A 25173-nucleotide genomic window follows, 5' to 3' on the forward strand; every position below is an offset into this window, starting at 1 on the left:
GGATGGATTCAGGGACTGAGAAATGAATAAAGACGATTGTAAAATTCAGGGTTTAATTCATGTGCTGAGAGTGATGAGAAGGTTTGACTTCACAATAGATAGATATTAGGAAGCCATCAACTATCAAATCCTGGAATGCCAGACAGAAAATAACAGACAGTGGTGAAACGAAGTGCATTTTTCTACCACATTGCTCAACCAAGATAATGTATGCCTGTGTAATAGATGAAAGCTACATCTCCTTGGGCCTTTCCTAACCTCCTCCACTGTGTATTTAACACGTGTATTAAAATATATCTATCGGTGCATCAGAAAATTATTAGGCATAAACTTGATTCTTAGAAGTTAGGAATAATGTTGACCTTATTGCTTAGAATATGATGTTAGGAGAGCCTTTACAAGTGAATAATATTTGTCTATATGTTTTGCATGTATGAAGTGAAATTTTAAAGGAGAAAAACTATGGAAGTGTTGGCATGGTTCTTCTGTTGTCTACAAAGCAAATGAAATGCAAGTTGCAGGGAAAATTAAAAGAACAATCTAGGGATCCTAAAACTTTCACTTAAGTTGGTATGCTAACATTTATGTTGGAACAGTCTATAAAATCAATATGAAGTCTTTAGTTCTGTTTAGTTTCTTTAGAACAACAAAAAGTTGTTTCTTGACCTCAAAAAAAAAAAAAAAAAAAGGAATAAAAGCCAAATGGAGTGATTTCTGTCTAGAAAAAAGAAGTCAGCTTGAGACAACAGTATGATGTGCATCTAGATAAGTTAGAAGAGAGAATTCAGCTTACTGTTGAATTATATTTATGGATCAGGCCTGTGAGGTAGCATCCTTCCTTACATAACTTGTGCAAGTTCTTCACACTTTGAATAGGCAAAATTGACAAAGGAATTAATTCCTCATTAATTTCAAGAGCAGTACTAAGAAAAATATTAAACATTGAAATGAAGGCATGGGGCTGGGGGTCACTGCTTTATATTTCTAACATTTGGACATTGCTTGTGTTTTCCACAACATGAACAATGAACATTTTTGCAAGTTTCAAGCTATATGGCTAGGACTTCACTGATCACTTTTTCTGTTGATTTCATCTCCATGTGAGATAAACCTTTCTGACCTATTTTTTTTCATATTGCATTTGTCCTTTTTTTTTTTTTTTTTGTCAGGGATTGTTCCTATTGTTTTTAGAATTCAGAATTTTCTTAATGGTCAAAGCACTCATTAGAAACGAAGGGTAAAGCAACATTAAGTTTAAAATTAATTGAATCATATATTGCAGTTCTACCTTTGTGCTACGTGAAGCAGAGAATATTTTTTGTTTTGTTTTGAGTCCTTTCATCCATAGAGAAATGGAGACTAGCCTTTGGCTAAAGTAGTGCTTTCAGGCCCTTTCAGCATTCAGTGACTGTTTACTTATCCAGGAATAAATGGGTAAAAACACAGTTTAAGCTTCCAGCTGCAAAGTCAGCTACCTTTTTAAAATTCAACCTCATGAGCTCCATTCAGTTGAGGGCTTGCTGGTATCAGCCATTAACTGCCTGTTGTGTGTAACCTCCCCTTGTCTTACACAGAGCTGCACACGAACCTCTGGTACTATACAACAGACCATGTTCATGCCATATGAGAAACTAAAGCAGTTTAACTTGTGATCTGTGATCATATGATCCTTTAACAGGATGCAAGCTCAGTCAAGTAGAACTAGTAAATCATTAAATATTCACTCAACACCATTCCTGCTGAGCGGAACATCACAATAATATTTTTTTCTCTAAGTTGCCAGTCCAACATTAATGGCAGCCTGGATTTGTATAACTGAGATTACTTCAAATACTGAATTAATTTTAAAAAGTATAAAACTCATTCCAGGGCACAGGATATTAGTTAAAAGCAATAATGCATTGTAAATATAATATATTGCATTAAAATTGTCTCAGTGGAAGCTAAGAGACTGGGACATACACGCTATAAAATAGCAGTAACTATTCTGATTGATGCATTAGGTCTACTTCAGGAAAACACTTAAACTCTCCTCAGTTCAGAACATCGTGTAAGAATAGGCTTAAATGCTGGCCTGAACAAAATAAAGCTACATAGATATCCCCTGCCCTGACAGAATATTTTCTGTATGTTTTTCCTTTACAATTTATCATGTGAAGTTTATTGCTTTTTTTTTTCCCCCTAATGAATTTCATCCAACATCTGGAATCAGCATTTTTTCTTGGTTTTATTAGCTTTGTTAATTTTTCTTTAAGTGTGACTATTTCAGAAAACAGCTGCTGCACATGAAATATAGCTCTTTTTCATCAGTCTTCCAATTAGAAATCAGAATAGTTCACCTAGAAGGGAACTACGAACATCACTGAGTTAAACTGCCTGTCTAGTTAGCAGGGCCAATGAGAAGTTAAAGCGTATTGCTGAGGACATTGTCTAAATGCCTCCTGAACACTGACAGGCATGGGGCATCACCCACTCTGGAGGAAGCCTGTTCCAGTATTTGACCATCCTCAGGGTGAAGCAGTTTTCCCTAATGCCGAGTCTGAGCATCTCCTGGCGCAGCTTTATGCCATTCACGAGAACAAAGCCAGACACCTCGCTCTGCTTCCTCTCCACAGGGAGCTGCAGGGAGCAGTGAGGCTGCCTCCAGACTCCTCCAGATTGGGCAACCTGAGTGTCCTCAGCCCCTCCTCACAGCACATTGCTCCCAGCCCTGTTACTGGCTTTGGTGCCCTCCTCAGACACTTTTGACAGCTGATTTTAGGAGAACATATTTTTGAGCCATATTGAGTAACTATAGATGGGCCCTTTTTAAATTCTTGTTAGGTGAATATCCGACATTTAGAAACATTCCCAGAGCTGCCTGTTCTATGAAGCTGTGAAAGTCTTCCTTTAAGATTGCTCCATTGTAAAACTGTAAACATTTTTTAAAGCAAAAACTTCATCTTTTGAATGAAAATAGAGAGGAATTAAATGGATAAGGTAATGCTGTAGAATTAAAAGTAGAAACAAAGAGTCAAGTTTATTCTGAAAGATGAGAAATCCATAGATGTCTCACTGAAAAATCTCTTGCTTACTTGAGCTTCATTTTTTGTTTTTCTCAATGAATTTGAGGCTGGTCAAATAGTTTCTGTACAAGTAGCAGTGGTGGTGATGTGCTAATTGGCTTTTATTTTAAGTAGCTGAGCTGGAAAAGATATTTTTTTCTACGCATTTCTGATGTTCCTGTATTTGTGACTGTTCATTTCAGACCCTGTGCAGATACAATAGAATATAATTTTGGAAATATGTTAAAATAGGTAATTATTTCTCCCTCAGATGAAAATTGAGGTTAAATTGTTCATACATTAAATATCACATTTACAGTAATCATGACTTAAATGATTTTCTTTTCTCAATATCATTATCATAAATTAAGAAAAGGATTGTAAAAGGATCCATATCAACTTCTTTTTAATTGTGCACAAATATTTTTGGCAGTTCTGTTTCCAACATGCTTTATAGGGAAAAAGAAAATAGTATCCACACAGTCTTTTGAAAATCAGGAGTTTAAGATACAGAATAATTTTATGTATATGATGCATTTAAGAGAACAAACCAAGATTGAGGCATCTTAACTAAGCCAACCTCTTAACCAACACAGGACATGCTTATGTACTTGCTATTCTTCTAAGTAAAAATGATTAAATCTCTGTATGTGGATGTGGGAGTAATTTGCTAAGCAATACAGCTGCTTAAGGATCACAAAAATAGGAATAAACCTGATTCCTTTGATGTCACAAGGGGAAATTAATGAAGTAATGCTACAGGTGTCGACCTGCAGGTGCGCCTCCTCTAATCTTCCCTAGCTGAAATGCATAGAAGTGAGATTGCTAAATAGTGACTATTTGTTGGGTGCTCCTCTAAAGGAGGAATATGAAGTAATAAATGTTGGGTATTTTATTTGATATATAACTGGGAGCTTCTCAGGTACTCTGTGATAACAGCACTGTAAGAAGTAAAATCACATTAACTTCAGAATTTTAATATGTGTAACTGCGTAAACTTCTGGGGACATTTTTTTTCCTTTTGTGTTATATTATCCTGACTTATTAACATGTAATCTTGTGCATGTGAAATCAAAAGGAGCTTTGACTATAGTTTTTTTGTTTTAAAATTCAGTATTAGATGACACAGTTCTTGAAGCCCAATTTAATATGTATTTTTAGTGGAAAGTGCTGTTTTATTGCAGTAATAAAGTATTTGAGTAATATAATCATATTGTAGCTTGTGTACTCGATTCAATTGCTAAAGAAAATTAAAAATGTGTTGTTTAGCACAAAGGTGCTTCAATGAGAGAAAACAAATGGAATCCAGATGCAATAGTTATATTTGTACTTCAAGGAATTGAGCAGTTTCAGTTTTTTAAATATTGCTGTTGGAGCAATTGTTTTGCCAAGTCTAAAACATTTAGTCCACCAGTCTGTTTCTAATAATTTAATCTAAAGGTATGAGCTACAGAAAATGAGTTCTAACATGAATAGTCAAAATATGTCATTTCCTTTTTAATTTTGATGCTCTATGCCTCTTATAGATATAATAATAACAAAAAAGTCATGCCGGGTGGTAGGTAGGTGCTGAGATCTAGTTCCACCATGGAAACCACACAATGTTGTGAAAGGCCTTTTTTTGCACAGTTTCCAAATGTTTCGCAATCAGTTTAAATGAAAATCAATCTTTCATTTAAATCTCAGTGTCTGAGGATTGAGGATATTTACCATGATACTTATTTCTGTTATTCCATACATGAAGCAGGATAACTGGAACAGAGGAGTCAGAGATATGAAGGCTGACTCTGTTCATTTTGTTTCACTCTGTTGTCTGGGAATTTGTGGTTAAAGAACAATTAACTCTCTGTTCTAGAGAGTAGACCTAGACATCTGATTTGCTACCATGATCTCCATCTTCCACTTCTATATGAAGTACGGAAGTGAGGATACCAGTCCTGCTTCATGCTGGTATGCAAGTTTCTTCTGCTAAGTTCTGGTCCTATATAAACAAACAAACAAAAAAAACCAACCAACCAAACCAAAAGCATTGATTCCAATGACATTGCCCTTTGGAAAGCTAACACAATGTAGGAAGTGTAAATTACAAGGAATACATGCAATGTTCAGACAGTGGCAAGGAACTTCTCTCAGAAATGCTGCAGTGCTTTGATAAATTACTTCAGAATTACAGTGTGACAGATCTTTATATTTGATTGGTTCACAGAATCATGCAGAATCATGGAATCGCAGGGGTTGGAAGGGACCTCTAGAAATCATTGAGTACAACCCCCCTGCTAAAGCGAATTCCCTACAATAGGTCACACAGGTAGGCAGCCAGATGGGTCTTGAATATCTCTATAGAAGGAGACTCCACAACCTCTCTGAACAACCTGTTCCAGTGCTCTGTCACCCTTACCACCAATAAGTTCTTCTGCATGTTAGTACAGAACTTCCTATGTTCAAGTTCTAGGCCATTACTCCTTGTCCTGTCTTTCACAGTATCTCAACTGATCATGAAGTAACAATAGATTAGGAAAATAAAAACAACTTAAAAAAAAAAAGTGTAAATTTTCAGATCATATTAATTTTATTCTGTTGTTTCGTGTGCTTGTACTCCTAATATGAATTCAAGCACCTGTTGACAGTATTCACTGTATGCCCCAGGCTTGTTTTCTCTCCGTGTTTGATTCCAGAGTCATTCTCTCTTGTCTGTAGTAACTCTGAGTTGTCTGCTTGTAACATCGGTATTGGTTCTACACCATTTTTGTTAAGGATAAGAAAAGGGAAATATTCATGGCGCTCCCCCCACCAGTTTAGTGATCTATCCTTATTACCATAATTCCCTTTGATGTTTTTACTATTCCACAGTAAGCATAACCAACTTATGTGAACAGTCTTAAAATTCACAAAGCATTTGTTACGCTATGTAAAATGTGTATGCTTTTTCTGAAAGTGTCATCTTATTAGCAACAGCAACCGTTTCTGGTTCAACTATTGGTTTAAAAAAACAGAGATAGATGACACTACGAATAATAAAGGATCTCCTGTTCATTTGGTCCTTTGCCTGCTTTCTCAGTGCAAGCCCTAGGTTTCAGTATTGACTTTCTCTTGGTTTTGTAATAAGGTTTAACAAATATTGTACATTTTTCTTTCATTTTATTATGAAGATAAAATATTATAAATTAATAATGGCATACATCTAGTGAATTAAGCACCAAGGAACAGGTTTCATGTTGATAAAGTAGACATGCTCTGATGGAGATCTTGTTTGTCCTGTGCTGTATAACATTTTCTATTGATGAGATAAAACAAAATCATTAGAGATAAGGTTACCATATTTGGAAAAAAATATTGGAAAACCAGTAAATAATGAGAAAGTGGAAGTCAGACTTCTTGCTGGCAAGCAGTATTAACTTTTACAAAGCCAGGTGAAAATACTGTATTTGCAAGCTATGATTATAGAGAAGGGACTTCATCCTAGAAATCAGTAACTCTGAAAAAGACTTTTGATTACTCAGCTGAATGTGTTCTCCCAGCACACACATCTGATATAGTACTTTAAGGTATGAACTATAAGGGGGAAGTTTAACACTATCATTGTGTTTGTTTGTGGTACAACTACTATGAGAATACAGTGTTTAGTTTTGGAGAAACCTGTGGTTCTAGAAAGGTACTGAGAGACTAAAAAGAGAACTGATTTGTGGTGGGTGGGCAAAGAAATTTCTTAGAAGAATAGATGACATAAGTTATGGTGAGAAATTCCAGGAAACTCTATCTTGGGTAAATAAGGGCGTCTAAAAAGTATCACCTCTGATGTCCACCTAATGGGCAGCAGGCATGAAAAGAACCAGCTCTTGCCCTGAAGTTTTACACACTCAGCACGTGAAAAAAAAAAAGGATTTTAATGGCAAGGCTAATTTGTTGAAACAAGCTTCCTAAAGTTGAGACAGGCTGTACATAAATGGCGGGTTTTTAGCTGAGACTGAAAGTACTCAGTACATGTAAGCTTCATGAGAAAGTCGAGTTACAGCTGAAACAAAGAAAAAAAAATCCACAGCCCTCAAAATGAATAGTGATTCCTCTGCTTTACCAAAAAATAAAAAAATCCTCCTCTCATCCCTGAACTATATTATGTCCTGAAGATGAGCACATTTGCAGGGGATAGACTTTGATAGAGCAGAGGGATAGACTTTGTCAATTGCTTTCTTCATTTTACAGGTAAAAAAACACTAGTTAGAACTTTCACTCATGTAGGAACATAGCCCCGCAGTGAGGCAGAGTCCATTACATTTTTGGGGGGACAATGTTCATTAAGTCCGTTACCTCAGTGAAGAGTTCCCACCAGTGTTACATGGCCACACTCCAAAGCCAGCTTTTGGGAAACTCACTACCTGTTCTGAAGTGCTCACCACCACATAAAAATTAAAAATGAATGTAATTTCTTAATAAGTTAAGTTTTCTTAATAAGAAAAGTTATTATAAAAATTGATTATGTAATGGCATTCACCCTGCTCTCATCACATGTTTCTGAAACACAAATAACAAGGCTCAGGCAGCTCTGCACTGTTTTATATGAGATATTACTTTATTTTAAATGGAGTTTATGTAAATTCAAATCTGAAAGCATCACACCGTTAAGTGTTTTTATTTGTGTGTAGAACAGTTTTGCTTTTGAGAGTTTTTCATAAATTTTTATTATGTTTTCTGTAGCTATTTTTGATTGTCTCTCCCTATTATAGTGTCCAGCGCCTCCCAACATCTTTAGTTTGACTCAGTAGAAGGCAGGTAAACATACTAATTTGATACTGCTCACATGGCACGGTAGTTTATTGCTCTTGTATCTTTCATCTTTAATTTGTGAAGATCTCAATATTATTTCCTGTTCCTTTGTTTAATCATTCCCATTGACATTTCTGTTTTCTAAGCAGGTGCTTTCCAAATTAATGATACATCAGTTTAGCCACATGATTTACGTTTCCCAATTTTCCAGTATTTGTATTATGCTATGTCATGTAAGTCTTAAAGCCTAAATGCACTTTCCATGATAGCTCAGCTTTAAAATTGGCTGAGACTTTACCTTCTTCTGGCTATCCACTCTGGAAACAAATCTCAACATAGACTTTTTAAATCATCAGCTTTCAAGAAGGTTTTACATATTGGCAGGTTGTAGCTGAAAAGCCAAATGGAAGAGGCAAAGTGAGTCCTGTTGTACACGCTGAGCCTTCTGTCTGGGAAAGAAAGAACAAAGTCATAAAGAGAGAAATCTCACTTTATAAACACATGAACAGTTCATCCTGCCAGCTGTCAGGACATAACAGGGAGTCCATTTCTAATTGGGATCCAGATGTGAGACTCTTCAGAAGATATTTTGTCTGACTCTTGTCTCCTCCTCCCTCAATCCTTGAAAAGTTTATCTGCAGTCAGGTCATCAACTCTATAAAGAGAAAAAACGGAAATCTGTTCTGCTGTCTTTCTTTTTTCCCTTCTTACTGTAATGTTGGTGAGCATTTCTTATGGGAACAACACCACTGTCATCTTTGCCTCCTTTCTGGTTCCTGTAAGCATATTCAATTAAATAATATTTTTCATGTAACTAGAAAAAGTCCCTTTAAAAGTTGCCATTGTAAACCAGTGCTCCTGTTCCTTTTGTATTGCCGTACTGCTTTGATGCAGCAGACTCATTCTCATATTATCATGATGATATACCACAAAGATTTTAGTTTGTACGTCTTTTATCTATTAGTTTGTTTTTGTTGATTGTTGTGTTTCCCCAGTTTGCTGACGACTAAAAGTGCTTTAAAAAAACACTGAATATTTGACAAAGCTATTTCTGCAAAACTGTCCCTAGAAGTATCAGGATGGATGTCATGTTTGAGTTACTTGTAGGACATTTTCTATCTGGAGTTGCGTGTTTTTTTGCTAAATGTTGTTTCATACCCTCTAGTATGTTCTGAAGGAAATCATGTTTCTGTAGCTTAGCCCACATTTAAAGCTAGTGAGGATATTGCTTGCAAACTCAAACCTTTCATTAAACAACCTTTGCCACTGGCACCTTTCCTTACATTCTGAAATCCTTCAAAAGACACTGTACAACGTGAAGCTATCATATAAAGTTGATTTTATGTTTGCCCAGTGTCAAGCTACTTAGTGCAAATAAAATTTTGTGCCAGTCAGCTGGAGATGTGTTACAGCTATGTTAAAGCCTGGTCTGTTAATTACAAGTGGTTTGCCTGATATACAGATTCCATGGAAAAACGTTTGCTTTGGCACTATGTAGTTTTACAGTGCAGTCACTAGAATGTCGTGCAATACAAATTATGGGAATAAGGAGAATGCCCAGGCTATTGAAGTGAACACTTTAATACTGATACATTTTTTTTTTTCTGATAAAAGCAAGTCAGATAAGAGGATATTCAAGTTATTGTAGCAATTAGTTTTTCTAAGATGTCTATCTATATGAAATGTTTCATGGTAGGGGAAAAAAAGCCAACAACACTGTGGTAGAATACGAACTTTATTACATTTCTAGACTACATTATCCTTGTCAGCTAGATTAAAGCATTCTCCTAGTTTCTGTCCTATATTACCATAACAAGTGAGGAAATAATGTAGTGTTGTTACACAGAGCAGCTTATAAATTTTGACATAAGTGTGAGAGAAATCAGTTGAAATGTGAAGCAACCAAGAGGAATAATTAGGAACAGCAGAATGATCTCAGTAATATGACAACAGTTTCTAAAGCACCCCACAGGATTGAAATCATCAGGTTTGCTTGACCTATATCTTTAATAATACAGCTCATTGCCCTTGTATTGAAGCTAGAGGGTAGGACAAAGTATAAGCTTTATCATGTTTTAGGAGAAATTGCAAAAAGTTTATTTATTAACACAGTACAAAATGGCCCATTTCTTTGATTACCAAACAGGAAAGCATGTTGGGCCACAGTTCACCACACAGAACGCTTCACAGTCAGGCTTGGCTGGCAAAAAATATTATGTAACACTCAAATAAGATAAATGGCTGCACTGGCAGTGGAAATAACCTTCTGTTTAATTAGAAAATAAGAGCTATATGGGACAATAAAAATGGTTACTGCTGCCCTCAGTCACTGTTTAATAAATATGATAGTGCTGAAGATAATGCTAAGTGTTATTTATTTGTGCAATATCACGGGTTCAGTAATTGTTCATGTTCTTGATAGTTACCCTGCATACAGAATGAGTTCCTTTCACATTTTCTTTGTTTAATTCTTAAAAATGCAGGAGGATTTTTTTAAACCTCTAAACTGGTTTTAAAAGACATAGATGGATGATGGGAGTTGGTTCTCCTCTGTTGTCTGTAACCAAACTACAGGTTTTCCTAGCTGACCTTTGGGATAATTAAGCTTGGAGAATAATAGTTTTATACTTTTCTATCTGGATTGTCTACCTGCCTTGAGTGTTTTTGTGTCTGTGAGAGTAGAGCATAATTCAAACTTTTTTTACTATCCATTTCATCATGGCTATGCCTGTAGTTAGTGCAGTTCTACGGTCTTGCCTTTAGCACGGGTTTAGCTTCCTTTGGAGCTGTGAGTACTGAATGTTCTGCAGGGTACAGCGCTGGAGACAGATGATTTCAGTGAAGTGTTCTCTCTAAAGGGAATAGTTTTTACTAGTAAATTGAGCATCAAATTGTGTTGTGTGCATAGGTATCAAAAGTTTCCTTTCCCTGTACAGCATGTTTATGAGATATGGGCTTTATTACCAATTTCATGTACTTAGGAGTGCACACGTATTTATCAAATGCTTGATAGAAAAGCAGGGTAAGGGACGCATTTCACAGTACATTTGTACAGGCTTGGTATCCCAGACCTAATGAGTTTTTTCTCAGTCTTTCTATTTTGAATCTACAGTAAGTACAGGGATTTGGAAATGGATATCAAAGACTTTGTCTGTATTTATCCAAGGGAAATTTTCAGAAAATGTTTCATCAACAAGTTTTAGCCCCTCCTTCCTCGCTTGCTTCCCCTCCCCAAAACGTAGGCTGTATGTCAAGAAGCAAAACAAAACAAAACCCCTTTTCTTCACACAATTCACTTTAAGCTTCAAAATCCTCCAAAATCCCCAATCTGCCTTTGCAGTCTGGTTCCCACTCTCCAGCTTTCCTCATCTCCCTCTGAAAGAAAAAAGCTCTTCTTTAAGGGACTGATAGGTTGTAGAGTGATGCTTAGCAACAACATTCCTGTGCCTTAAGTAGCTGCAAGCCCCTAGCTGAACCCTTTGATGTGACTGTCAGGGCAGATTTATTTTGTTTTAGCACATTGTCTACTTGTCCAGATGTATCAGGAGATAAAAAGGAGTCATGTTTACAGTCTTTTTGGTGAGTGGGAGGAGGAGGAGGAGATGTAATTAAATCGCATTTTTGATGAATCTCTGAGAGATCGAGATGAAGAAAACAGGAATTGGCTTGCATAGAGAGGGGGAAACACACTTGCCAGCCCTAACACCTGACATTGTCAGAAAATGAAGTGTAAAGCTGTAGCACAATGTGTTGATTTTGTTCTGTTGAAGCCTTTGACTTTTTTTTCCTGTACTGGTGGCTCGCGAGAGTCCAGAAAGCCCCATTAGAAAGAAGAGGTGGTGCACCATAGGCTCTTTCCAGTGTGTCTTATTTAATAGATTTGTTTGTCCAGGTTGAAAATAAGTGTGTTTTTCCTTAGAATGTTAATGTTATAGATTACATATCCCAGGACTTCTGGCTGTGGTAAGTGGCTGTCAATCAAATACTAAAAAAAAAAAAAAAATTAAAAAAAAAATTGATCTTCAGTGATCTTTTGTATACAAATGTGCAGTGTAAGGCAGGCCTTGCTGAATTCTCCCAGAGAACAAATACCATAGATAAATCCATTTCTGTTTATTTGCTTTTAACTTGCACATTTAGCAACACCACTCTGAGCTCTATTAATAACCTGCAGTGTGCAGTGACAAGTCTGATTCCAGCATTCAGTATGCTGTGGGTATGCCAAGTGAATAAAACGCTAGTTTTAATCTGCTGTTAGAAAAGTTACTGTTTTTGCATTTTAAATAGATTACACTACAGCACCCCCTTCTGCTGACTCGATAGTGTGACAAGAAGTTTTAGGTGCAGTTCGGTTTTATTCCCATATGGCAGAATGAAGGTCCTTAAAAACATTTTTAACCTTCCATTTTCTCACTTCTCGTGCCTTTTAAGCAAGGTGATTAGTGTAACTCAACAACAGATATTGGGCTGCCATTACTGTTTAGTTTTTGGACCTTTCTTTCATTTTTGCAATATTGTCTGTACATCTAAAAAAATGAAGCAACCCAGAGGCAGCAGAATGAATAGCAAAGCAAAGCTAACCTTCTAACATTGCAAACAACTATGTTTGGTCAGTGAGACATATGTGCAGTTCTGCATTCCTCTGATTGTCATTGGCTTGAATATGTTTGAAAGTGTTGGTGTTACGTTACTGATTTAATTTATGAAAGAGTCTCAGAGGTTCCCATCCAAAAAACCAATTTCCCTGACTGGTTCCTCCTTGACTCTTGAAGAATCTGTGGACATTGGATTTGCAAAAACAAGTGTAGAAGTTCCGAGTCATCTGTATTTAAAAATAACATTCCATGAAAAGTAATATGCCACAATACTATTGATAAACTGTGACTAACTTGTTTTGGAAGTTTCTGTTTTTCTGTTGGCATAATTTGTGTGAAATTCATATGGAAAGGCTTCAGTGTACTCTTATGTTCAAGATAACATATTCTGGAGTATGTAATATTCTACAGAACGTAGAGCATCTCAGAACATTCTGCTTGAAAGAAGGCATGTAAGTCTCCTCTCGTCCAGGGGGATTTAGACAAGAGTGTTTAAGGAAATACTGCTGTGTTTTGCAGTTGTGATATCATGGTTGAAAAACATGTAGAATGACTGGAGGAGAGTGACAAACTAGCAGGTTATCAATGTATTTCCCTTCGCGTAAGTGACTTACCTAGCCTTTGGCACTTTCTGTTGTAGAACGCAGTACTGTTCCCTCACTCCTTCAGAGCCACCGTGCAGTGAGTGAAACACAGGGAGTAGCAGTGCTTGAGCGCTGGGGTGGGGGAACCTTTGAAGAACATTAGCATCTGCTTGCATCTTGTGGCTCATCTGGCTCAAAGAATATTTGTATGCGACTTTTCAGAAATCTCTGGTGAGACTTTCAGAGTTTTCTGTTTCAGTGTATGACAGGATTGTTTGTTTAATTATTTAGTTTCTTCATTTGATTTTACCAGAATGTGCACCCAGTGAATCCTTCTGCCTGCTGCAAATGCAAAGAAATGAGCATGTGTGTTCCCAGAAGATTAACTGATAAAGATGCTGGTAAAGAAATTTTAGAAAAAAATGTAAATTTCTTGGTTGAGTTTACTTTCCCAAGCCCAGTGCAGGAGTCAAGACAGTGGATTTTCCCTTATTCTTTTATCCTTTTCTGAGTCATATGTCAATAGGGATTCAGAAATCTATTTTGGGGAACAACATTTAGCAACTTAGAATTTTTTTTGTGGTGTGATTTTAAATTGTTTTATTCTTCTTTTAAAACTAAGCTTTAAGTTCACAGTGAATAGGTTTCTTGTTGGGTTATATTAATGGTATTCCTTTCATTCACTGTTGTGTTGCTAGCATTGGTAAGCGGTCCTTTAAGGATGAATTCTATTATCTAGCATAATGAAAAATACTGAGCTACTTGAGGAGTAAGATTCAACTTGTCACAAAAGAAAATATTACAGTCTGGGATGTGATTAGGGAGAAGTTCTTTCCTACAGCTCCTGAAACTGAACCAAATGAGCAGCAGGATCTCTTGCATCCTTTTGCTGCTAAACACAGGTAGCTAAGATATAATTTTTAAACAGATACAATGCAAACATCATGCAATAAGAAGCTACTTTTTTTTTGCTATGCTTAAAAAAATAGCATGAGGAAGATACTGAAATACTTGGCTTTGAGTGGTAGAAGTTGAAAATACTTGATCTTGGAAGTCAAAAAGCCTAATGGGTGTTTTCATATGCTATATGTTACAGTAGAACAAATCAATTCAGGCTTCTTAGATGCAGTCATTGCCTTGTGATTACGTTTGTGTAAAGTCTTGGAGCCTTTGATCAAAGGCATTTGAGACTAGGTATAATCCAAACTCTTTAAGGTGTTTAACTTGCTGGGGGTGGGGGTGGGTGGGTGGGGGCTGATAACAGCTGGGATTAAAATTTAGTTTTGCCGAACTTTTGTATTGAAAGGATTTCTATTATACACTGCTTCCTTTTCCATACAGAAGATGGATCATTGAGTAAACCTAAAAGGGAAAGAGGATATGGGAGGAAATGGGTGGGGACTCTGAATTAATCTTCTGAAGAAAAATGTTTGATCAGCGGGTAGGAGAGGATGAAAACCTCTGATGTTGACAGCAGGCAACTTTCTGACTAGTGCCTGATTGACAACTTTGATGCTCCAGTGGGGAGCTAGACTCCAACCGCGCTCAGGCATCCTCTGTCTGTGGGTGGTAGTGTTAATAATGTGGCAACTGGAAAGATTAATTGTGGACAAGCAGCAGGATTACGAGGAGGGCTTCACAGGTCTAAAAGGAACAGTGGTAGGAAGGCCTCTGATCTGTCAGCCCAAAAGGAAATTAGTTAGGGCAGGCTGGAGCAGGCTTAAAAAAAGAGGAGGGGGGAAAGGGGGGAGTTGGAGTAATGGGAGAAGGGAAACATTTTGCTATTAATGCAAAATAAAGAGGATATTCAAGTAGGTTCTAATGGGATGGGGGCAATGCTCTTGAAAGACCTTAATACACTTCATCCTTTTACAGTACACTCTACGTTCAGATTGTTTTGCAGAGAACTGCAAAGAGAGTTTAATTTTCAAAACACACCTAAGAATAAACTCAAAATTTGAATTTTCAAAGACCTTTTACATGCAAAATACACAGGAGAGAGTTTACTTAAACTGTTCCTGCAAGTAACTATCTGCTGTGTGTTTTACTTCTCCCTCTTTTTGGTAGAATTAGGGATTTTGCCAATAAATTCTGTGTTACCATTAAAGAGGCCATTCATCATGCTTACTAATGTTATTAATCAAGATACACCGCAGTACCCTTAAAATGAGATCATTTTGATAAATCATGTATGACATGAAAAGACTTTATTCCTTTTAAGTGCAATTTAGTCTGTAATTTTTTTTCCTCATTTATGATTCATGGGAGAAACATGGATAAAATTCCCTTGCACATTTACACCTTATCTTCAGTAATAATTCAAAACTGCTCTTAGATGAAAATTCAAGGTCTGATTCACCAAAGCTGAATGCCAGGTCATTATTTTCTGGCATTCAGTAGTCCAAAAATAATGTCCATACATTAGATGATTTTCACAATAGTTGAATTTGGCTGCACACCAGACATATCGATTACACTCAATTAAGCTTAAACGTATAAGAATTATCTTATGTTCATTTACATCTTTGATCCAGTTGCACCCTGCTTTCAACCTTGCACTTTAATATGAAGTGCAAACCAAAAGGTAAAGTAAATTCAAGTGAGAAGTGATAACCTCTCTTATATGAGAATGAGAGAAATGTATTCTGAAATGCTTTGCATCTTCTTCAGCTCCACTACTTCTGTTAAATAAGCAAAATCCTCTTGCCTTTTCTTGTTAAAGGTCATTGGAATTGGAAGGTCAACCAAAATATAAGATCACTGTTCTCCTTGTCTTCCTGGTACTACAATAATTTGGTCTATTCTATTAGCAGCATCAGAGATGAAAATAGCCAGGCAAAATGTCTTTAATGAATATTTGCTTAGTTCAAATTCACACTCTCGATTATAGCTGAAACACTTGTATTATTTATTAAACTCAGAAACGTCAGAAATGAGTTGCAGCATTTTTTGCTAACACGGGTATGGATTTATTGGATAAATGCTGGTTTATTCTGACATTTAGAAATATATAAGGGAAGTGACTAGTAGAGAAATTTAATTTGGAAAGAGTCTCATTTAAGTTTTGCTGTTTCTTAACCCATGACTCAAAAAGGATTGGCTTATCTGAATTACAGTCCTGCCCTTTATTTCCTTCAGCAGCTGAAAGTATTTGAAAGAATGTGTGTGGTTGCCAAAAATAGCAGTCCATTTCTATTTTTTGAACCATTGGTCTCTACAAATTTGTTTCAGTGCAGCAGATGTATAGTATACCCTGTTACTACACAAAATATTCTCTTAGTAGTACCAACCAAATATTGTCTTTTTATTCCTTGAAAAGTAGAATTCAGGCATTATACTAATGTACTTTTTCTTTAGTTCCCAGAGTCCTGAGAGCCAGTTGCCACTGCGGGGCTGATTTCAATTTCCTCTGAAAGTTAGAAAATATTACCCTATTCATTTTTTCCCTTCATGCTTACCTTTATGTTTGCATACTAGAAAAACATGTTTCACTTTCACATTGTACTAGAAGTTGTGCATTGACACAGTTAAAAGTTCAGACTCCTGTGTTGTTTTTTTTTTTACAATTAAGGTTATTAGACTGCAGAAGAAGAAAGCCAATAAATCCTTTAACCCTACCAATACCTACCCTTACATTCCCTTTTCTTATGATTTTTTCTTTATTATTGATAATAAAGAAGCTTTTTTCTCTATAGTTCACAAAAAAAATCTTTATAATGAGATACATATATAACAGTAAATTAAAAGGTTGTATTAAATTGCAGTAGTCGGATTGTATTTTTCTTGTTTATTAGAACTGGCTAAATTACTACTTTATTTTTCTTTAAATGGTTACCTATAAAAGAAAGTAATTCAGATCTTTGTGATCTTCATCAAAACATGATATTTAGACAAAGTAGTACCCTTTCCTTCCACACAATACTTGTTTGCTGTTCTCCTGTTTTATTTCAGTACCATGATCTGGTATCTAGAATCAGATTTTGAAATAAATCACTGTTTCTGTGCAGGGTGAGGAGGTCATCTCAAGTAAGCATACAGAGATCGTGCAAGCTGTGACAAAACTACGCCCCTTTCCCCTCTTTCTCTTCCTTTATTAAAGTGCCTTTAATTTATGCTGGAACTTTAGTAGATGCAACTGCTAGTCTGTTGTTAGCTGTGTTTGTCTGTGGAGCAGAAGAACTGAGAAACCCCATTTCATCAAGGAAAGCTGCGTCTCCCGTGTACTGTGTCATGTCACTTGTTAGTATTTCTAAACGTAACAGCATATTGTGAATGGTTACAGAAGCATTGGCTTGTTGGAAACCTGTATCCTAATTCAGAAGAGGGGAAAGAAAAGCTAGAATTTATGCTTTTGTAGCTTGGTGTATTCTCATTGTCTGCCTTTATGTACTTTCTAGTTTCGTTCTTTATCCCTTTTTTTTGAAACTTTATCTCTTTCTTTCACTAGCAACTCTTCTGCATGGTTCCTGAGTTCATGAAAAAGCAAATATATTGTAAATAAATTTCTTAATCCCTAGAAAAGAGTGGTTAAAGTTGTGGCATGCTGTTGCTTCCTGTAATATCTTCTGCTATCAAAAGGTTCTCAAAGACCTCATAGTGAAATTAAAGCCCCATTGTGCTTGGTGCTGTGCAAATTTATGGGAAGAAACATTCCCTCTGGAGTAGTGTTTTGATACTCTCTGCAAGCATATAATAAATTCAATCCACAATAAATACATTTTTTTTTCTAATAATAGTCAGGCTGTGTTCCTCATCACACATGAATACATGATCAACATACATAAATTAATATTTCATCTGTAAATGATGAGTTTCTAGTTATGTCTACTTTTTTTAAAAAAAAAAGCATTGATGAGCAGGTCTGTGGAAAATATCTGTATGTTTTATCACAAATGTGAACAAATCTAGGTGGTCTAGCATACTGAAAGCGTGGAGATGTGAGCTACTGTGGCCAGTGTTAGAAAGTGAATTGACAAGCTGCTGTCCTATTGGTAGATATATACTTAGGTAAAGTTTTTAGATACATAGAAATTATTGAAGGCTGTTGCCATTGTCTTTCTGGGGAGGATACATGTGCCCAAGTGATTCAAGATTAGTCCTTAAACTAAACAGAAGATTATACAAGCTTTATTATAATTTCCTAAAACTATAATAATGAAGTTCAAATATAGTTAACTTTAAGCCTTGACTACAAGTGCATTTAATAATGATAAAAAAAGATTTCTCTCTGTGGCACTGTATTTGAATTAAATGTATTTAGCTAAGGAAATCTCTGTCTGAATGCGTGCACTGAAACAATTTTACTTACCATGTCTTTCCGTAAGTGCTTTGCATATCTGTTAAACCCTTCTCAGGAAGCTGCTAAAATGCTGCTATTTTCCCTGAATTGTAAAATTTGTCATGATAATATATTGAGGACTGCTGCCGTTACTGCTATGTATAGGTGTGTAAAGAATTTGTCGCGTGCCATAGAAATAACAATGATCTCTCACATATCAATATTACTAGAGAAATATCTGGATCCAAATACATGTTATGTGACAAAAGTAGAAGAATATAAACTATTAACAGGTGTTAAGGATATTTCACTATGGCCAATATAGCATAATATCAAGCTGTCTCTTACTCTTCAAGAGAATGTATAATTTCCTAATTCTTAAAAAATCTGCAGGCTAATATTAAGACAGATAGAGACTACAATTTAGCAAATGTTTGGCTATGTGCATAACTTAGGCTGCGAGTAACTTTATTGGCCTTGTAATTTCTATGCCTTGTTCTATTATACACTACAAAGTTTGGATGGCTAGAATGCTTGCAAGAGCAAATGCTTCTAGTTACGATACTCTTTGAATTTCTTTACTGAGCTATTTGGTGATCTGTACCTATAACGCTGAAGCTACTACCTATTTAAACCTGCTTTTTGTAATTATCTTCCTCTGCAACACAAACTTCTGACGCATATGTCATCAAAACTTGAAAACACAACTGTCACATGCCAATGCTATCCCTGTCAAAATATTCGTGTGAATATCGAGAATAATATAATCTATACAATTCTCTTTGGAAAACATTTGGAGCCAAATGTCATTCTGCAGAAGGGAAAACAGATTCTTTTTTCTGGTGTACAGATTTACTCAGAAACATGATTCAGAGTTTGAGACAATGTTTGTGCAAAACAATCCTAACCTTGGATGGTACTCCATAGAATTAAAGTTTCTCTAACTGAATACTTAGCTCAAAGGTAATGAAACTGTTCTATATTTGACAGGGAATTATATACTGTACATAAAATAGCAGCAAAACACCAATAAACAAACCTTTCCATTCTTGCTTTTCCTAAAATTTGAAGTAAAGCTAAATGGCCCCTTCACTCCAATATGCTTTTTAGAAGCTCTTGAATTTTGCTCAGTCAGTGGTATATTGCTGAAAAGGCAAAGTCTCTTCCAGTAATTTTAGGAAAAGCTATCATCAAGCTGTCAACCATCTAAATTGAGATTAGAAGTACCAAAGAGAAACCTTCACTATTATCAAAGTCCCAACTAAGCACACTTGAATAGGCAGATAACATTTAGGATGTACGGTATGAGACCACTTATTCCTCCTGTTTTTAAAATGATTTACAGGGATGAAGTCTTATGTTAAATAGGTAGTGACATTTTTATTCTTGTCTTACCCAGAACTTCCAGACACAGATAGCTGTGAACACATACCTGCTCCTGGAACTTATTTCAGATGTCATTTTGCTGGATGTTAGAGGCATCCATCTCATCCTGTGAGATATTAGGTATCCTCAGATCATATTGGTCATCAGAGGGAAGATCTCCAATCCCTTGTTAGTCCAGTGTAGGTAGGGCTGCATGTTTACAGTTCACTAAAGTCAAGATATTGTTCACTTTGTCTGAGAGCAAAAGTTGTGTTTACAGTATTACCTCTCTGAAAAGGAGGGTGCACAGTCACTGGTAAGAAGGCGGACAGAGAATTTTCTAGAGTGTTCTTCATACCTGATACATAGCATCATTGCTGTTTTGGCAAACCTGTCTGTTTAAACACTATGTGTTTTCCTGTTATGTCCCGATTTTCACTAAGGACTAAAACGGGAATGTATGGTCTAACAAATCTGTCTGAAATTCAAAGCTGGCCTCTGAAAACAAAAGCTTAGTATGCTAATCAACTCAGTCACTTACCCTTGCATATTTTACTGTACTACCATCTGTACATCCATAACAGAGATTTGTAAGTTCTATAACAAAATATTAGCATTGGTAATTTTCATTGTTGTGGATTTCTGCTTGTTGTTCTCAAGTTTAGTTTGGTTACAAGCTTTTTTTCCCTGCAGACATTATAGCCCTATTTTATGCTTCCATCTTAACTAGCCTTTGTAGATTTAGTTTTGAATTCATTTCGTATATGTGATTAATTAAAAATAAGAGATTTAGGTGGATTGCTTTGACTGACTTCTGCAATTTCTAAGCCAAAATATCATATGGGAATGGCAGGAATAGAATATAACTATTTCAATATTCCCCTTAAGAAATTATTATGAAATTCAGGAGTTTAGGGTTTGTTTTTTTTTTTCTCTATATTTCCTTTATTTTTTCCATTAGAAATTATCATATAACTTTTAGTGGACACTGTAACTGAAACTGGGCATGTCACTACTGTGCTATCTATTCATCTAACTCAAACTAAATTTTTAAAACACTATAATGATGATTCATATTCACCAACAAGATCCTTTGTTTTCATATCTCCGAAGAATGAAAATCCACTGCTCTATAACTAAAAAGCAAGATGGTAAACACGGCTTTCCTTGACTTTATGTTGCTCTTTCCTTCAGATGAAACCTTCTTCAACTAGATGAAGATTGGTTTACAGAAAGCTTTAACTGTAAACTAAAATCAGAATCATAGGATCTTGAAATTTTTCTTTGTTATGGGGAAAAAAATTGAATTTCCTTTCTTCTCCCTTAACATTTTCTTTTAAGGATTCTCAGTAAGTCTTCTTGATACTTAGTTAAATGTTTTAGAATTCTGATGTGGGTTTTAACTGTTCGTTATTAATCGACATACCTGTAGAGTTTTTGAACATTATAGGCATTATCATTCTTAAGAGATCCTTTTGCTCAGTTTACAGAACAGTGGAATTATGAAATCTGTTTTTTGCTTAGTTTTGAAAACTATAGCATCTTACTGCTTTCTATTTTCCATCTTCTTTTTTTGCTTGTGGACACATAAATTCCTTCAGGTAAATATTTTCCTGTTTCACCAAGAGGAACATTTTTAATGCTGCCCAAGGATTTCCTGATTAAGATGGTAATTCTTTAAAGCTGTGAGCTGTATGGGAATATCTTCTAGCAATGATACCTAATATGAACTCCAGAGTACAGCTTCCTTGCAAGATTGAAAGACTGTTTTAACAAAAACAAATTAAACTTTCTTTCAGTTCTCAGCAGTCTTCCATGACTGGCAATTCTGTGCACCTGTATGCACATGATAATACTCATCTTGCAGGTGCATCATCTCTGTTTAGTCACTGACCTTTGCTCAGAGTACTGATAATATCTGTTTTACCACACAGGCCTCCAGTGATGCTGCCTCTGTCTCTCCAGAGAGGATATATACACCTCTACCTTCGGGATCCAGAGATCTCACCAATCACAGAGGTAAAAACTAAACTTTTATTGGCATGAACTCCTACAATGTGGTAAACTTCACAGTGAGGCCCTCTATGTATTAGTTATCACTGCATTGGCACTATACAGATAACACTATGCCTTTCAAGTACTACATGAGAAAACCATACCTGTCAAAATTACAGATTTTAACACACATTAAAGAGGAGTTAAAGGTAGTCTACTGGGAAAACAAACAAATCTATAGATAATAACATTCAGTGGGGTTTTTTTTGTGCATTTGAGAGTAAAAACATAAAGAGATTAGAGTACATAATATTGCTAAGTAGATGTTTACATGCAAGGCTGGTAATTTTGAGAGATTTGTAAAGTTTCTAATATTTGTAAAGAGCGTGGTTTTTGGCATTTAAACAATTTAGGGCTATAATTTTGAAATGTTAACATGTTTTCATTGCAATAAAATGGGATTCATTCTTCTCTGTTTTTAAACAATAAAGGCAGATCAATGTTCAATTTCCTTTCTCACCGGTACTTAGAACTTAAAAAGCACCTTGGGCAAACTGCATACCTATGGAGCAAAAAGTTCAGGGAGCAGGTGAAAAGCTGGAACAGATAGGAAGGGCACATTCCAAGCTCTTTCGTGTTTGTTCTGAAAAAGAAGAAATTTATATTGCTTGCAACGTTTTTCAGCTTGAAATCAGAGCAACAACACTCAGTGTTTTCCACATTACACATTTGATTCCACGGAGACTTGAAATATTAAAGTGTTTTCCAAATTGAGATTGCATGAATGATTTCTGTAAAGGTAATTTTTATACTGGAATATCAGAATCAAAGTCAATCTTGTATTTATGAATTGATGGTAAATAGATTTTAGTGTGTGTTCAAATTTTACAGCAGTATAGATCAAGGCAGCATTAGCAGAATACCTAATTATTTGAAATCTTGAGAAAGAACCAGGCAGACAATGATTCAGATGGGAAGGGTGAGGAAAGTGACTCATTAGAGTTTCATTCTTTGCACCCCGTATCACTGTTGTGCCAGGACTTAGAGGGATACCAGGCTATTTCCTGGTCTTCGTGTAAGTTGATATGGTGTATGAGAAATCAGATGTCCTGAAAGTGTGTTATGTTCTGCTAGAGGTCAGGGAAAAAAAGAAAGAACTGAACTCAAATCCTGAATTTGAGAATACACTTGGTCTTCAGAAATTATAAAAACAAACAAACAAACTGTAAATCACAAATCTTTACCATTCTTCTCCTCAACCTCCCCCCCCNAAAAAAAAAGAGATAAAAAATAAAAAATAAAATAAAATAAACCACCCAAGGTATATATGCATGCTATGGCTTTGATTTCTGGCAAGCATATTTACTTTGAGCTTGGATTTCTGCTGTTGGATTAAATGGGTAGTAAGTAGACAATAAGTAGGATAACATAGATCTTTATAACATTCTAAAAATAGATTACAAATATATAATAATAAACATTAAAAGGTACATATCCTCAAGCCTGTTTATTTAGATGATGATGAATTAGAGGTGTGGCTTCAAGGCTGATTTTAACATAGAGATGCCAGTAGCTTTACACATCGAAAGTTGTCTGCTTGCAGTATGGATTGTTTTATGTGGCACTGTAGCAATATTGTTGCTCTAGTAGATACTACATGTGTCTATATGGGTGTCTGTTCAGGTCTAGAGCTTATCAGTGTCTTCACAAGGGTTTGAGAGTGCCCACTCTCTTGTTATGAAAGTGGAAAATGATATTCCTCAAATTACCAACTTTTTCCCCTTAGCTCTTCACATAATTCTGTATTTCTCCTGTATTTACTCTTCCCAGAAATATTCTGCATTGCCTGCTAAACATATGCTGAAAATTTCCTGGATGATTAAGTACAATTATATATTAAGTGAACAGAGAAGTACATATCATCCAAAAGAAGAGTAAAATTGGCATTAAAAGAGATGTTGACATGCTCCAATATGTTTTAGAAATAAATATATATATACATGCATATATATGTGCATGTATTCACAAGGAAGTCATTAAGAAATCTTTCCAAAATTCCAGGTGTGGTAAATAAACCTTGGAACAACCTACTGGCAGGGCTTATTAACTCCATCAACATCTTTTATACAAAGAAAAATGTCCAAGTTCACAAGGCCATAAAAATATTAATTGGAGTCAATAGAAAAATCTCCAAGAAAAAAGCGAAATACTTAAATATACTATTTTAGGTTCTGTTCTGAATATCTTTGACTTTTTCATTCACTGAATGTTTTCAGTGTTATAAAAAGTGATTGAATCAGTTGCTGCATATGCAAAATATTGGCAGTTTTCAACCCAAAATGGAAAGAAGCATGCTGTAAGTTTGTATGTGCTCTTATTTGTCCCCAGAGAAACTTGTTTACCAGAATCTGAAAGGCTGGCAAATGGCTTGGTACAACTGTGAATTGATTTTGGGGGTTTGGGAGGGAGATTGGGAGCAAACTGAATGTATTTGAATGGCAGAGGTTTACTTGGACAATTCTCGCTATACGTTACTATGAATTTTGCAAGGGGAACAAAAGCATGTTCTGGTTGTGTTGCACCATGCAACTTAAACCTTGTGTATTCATATATTCAGCATGTTATTTCCAGTTGGATTCTGGACTTTTGAAGTTGATTATTTTTACAAATGAAATTCAGGAATTAAAAAAATCTCTTTCTCACTGCCAGAACACACAGAAACAGCATATAGTAATGCTGTATTGGTGTGGAATAATGTGAGGGAATAATCAATTTAAGTTTTGCATCAAAGGTGATGCTTGAATGTCTCAGTACATGAAGAAAGCGACAAATATTGAATACGTATTTGTAAGCTTTAAAAAATTTCTCCCTATTTTGGAAAAATTGTTCTCATGTTTTCTGTGCTGAACATTTACTCAGTTCAACTTTCATTTCTTAGCAGAAAATGTATTGGCAATCTATATGTGTTCTGGGCACCTGAGAGCAATATGACTTGATCCTTTATGAGACCTAATTAATGTCCTGTTAGGCAAGTCTTCCAAAGTAGTAATTTTATAGTTAGCTTTATTTTTCTTTTGTTTTCAAAACAATGATCTCAAGCTCCTAAGGGCCTTTTTAGAATTAGTATTTTATATTTAATTTAATATTTAATTGTATATGATTTTAGACATTAGTGATTTAGTTGTGTGAAATTTGTACATTTCTCTTACCCAGATAAAAAAGTCAGTTTATAAACACCTCCCCATGCCCCCTTAAAAAACAATAAAAAAATTCAATGATTTCTGTTGTGCTAGTTTTGAAATTTGCTAATGATACAAACTAAAATGGGCATCGTTTTTCTTCTTACTTGTCCAGACAATCTAACAAAATGTCTAAAAGAAAAATGATTTCTTATTGTTTTAGAAATGTTTTTTTTTTGTCATTTGTGGTTTGTATGTCCCTGGTACCCTCATCAACATCAATTTATCGAGTATATATAAATCTTCAGATAATGCTTCAAAATACTTAATATAGTTGTAACTGATGGAAGATAAAATTGTAGAATTGTAATT

The 25173-nt window shown here is 35.5% G+C and overlaps 1 protein-coding gene across 9 annotated transcripts in view; it reads left to right on the top strand.

Annotated features, from left to right (window-relative positions):
• The window catches only part of LRMDA (leucine rich melanocyte differentiation associated), a 656329-nt gene that overhangs the window by 526062 nt on the left and 105094 nt on the right, over positions 1-25173 (top strand). For all 9 annotated transcript variants that reach the window (XR_002438974.1, XM_021397517.1, XM_021397515.1 and 6 more), the window contains one exon: positions 21562-21646. Coding sequence is in view for 8 of the 9 variants with exons in the window: in XM_021397517.1 (XP_021253192.1) it covers positions 21562-21646 (85 nt within the window). In the remaining variant the exon portion in view is untranslated. The remainder of the gene's footprint in view (positions 1-21561; positions 21647-25173) is intronic.

Source organism: Numida meleagris, chromosome 5 (genome assembly GCF_002078875.1).
Source record: "Numida meleagris isolate 19003 breed g44 Domestic line chromosome 5, NumMel1.0, whole genome shotgun sequence".
Taxonomy (NCBI): domain Eukaryota; kingdom Metazoa; phylum Chordata; class Aves; order Galliformes; family Numididae; genus Numida; species Numida meleagris.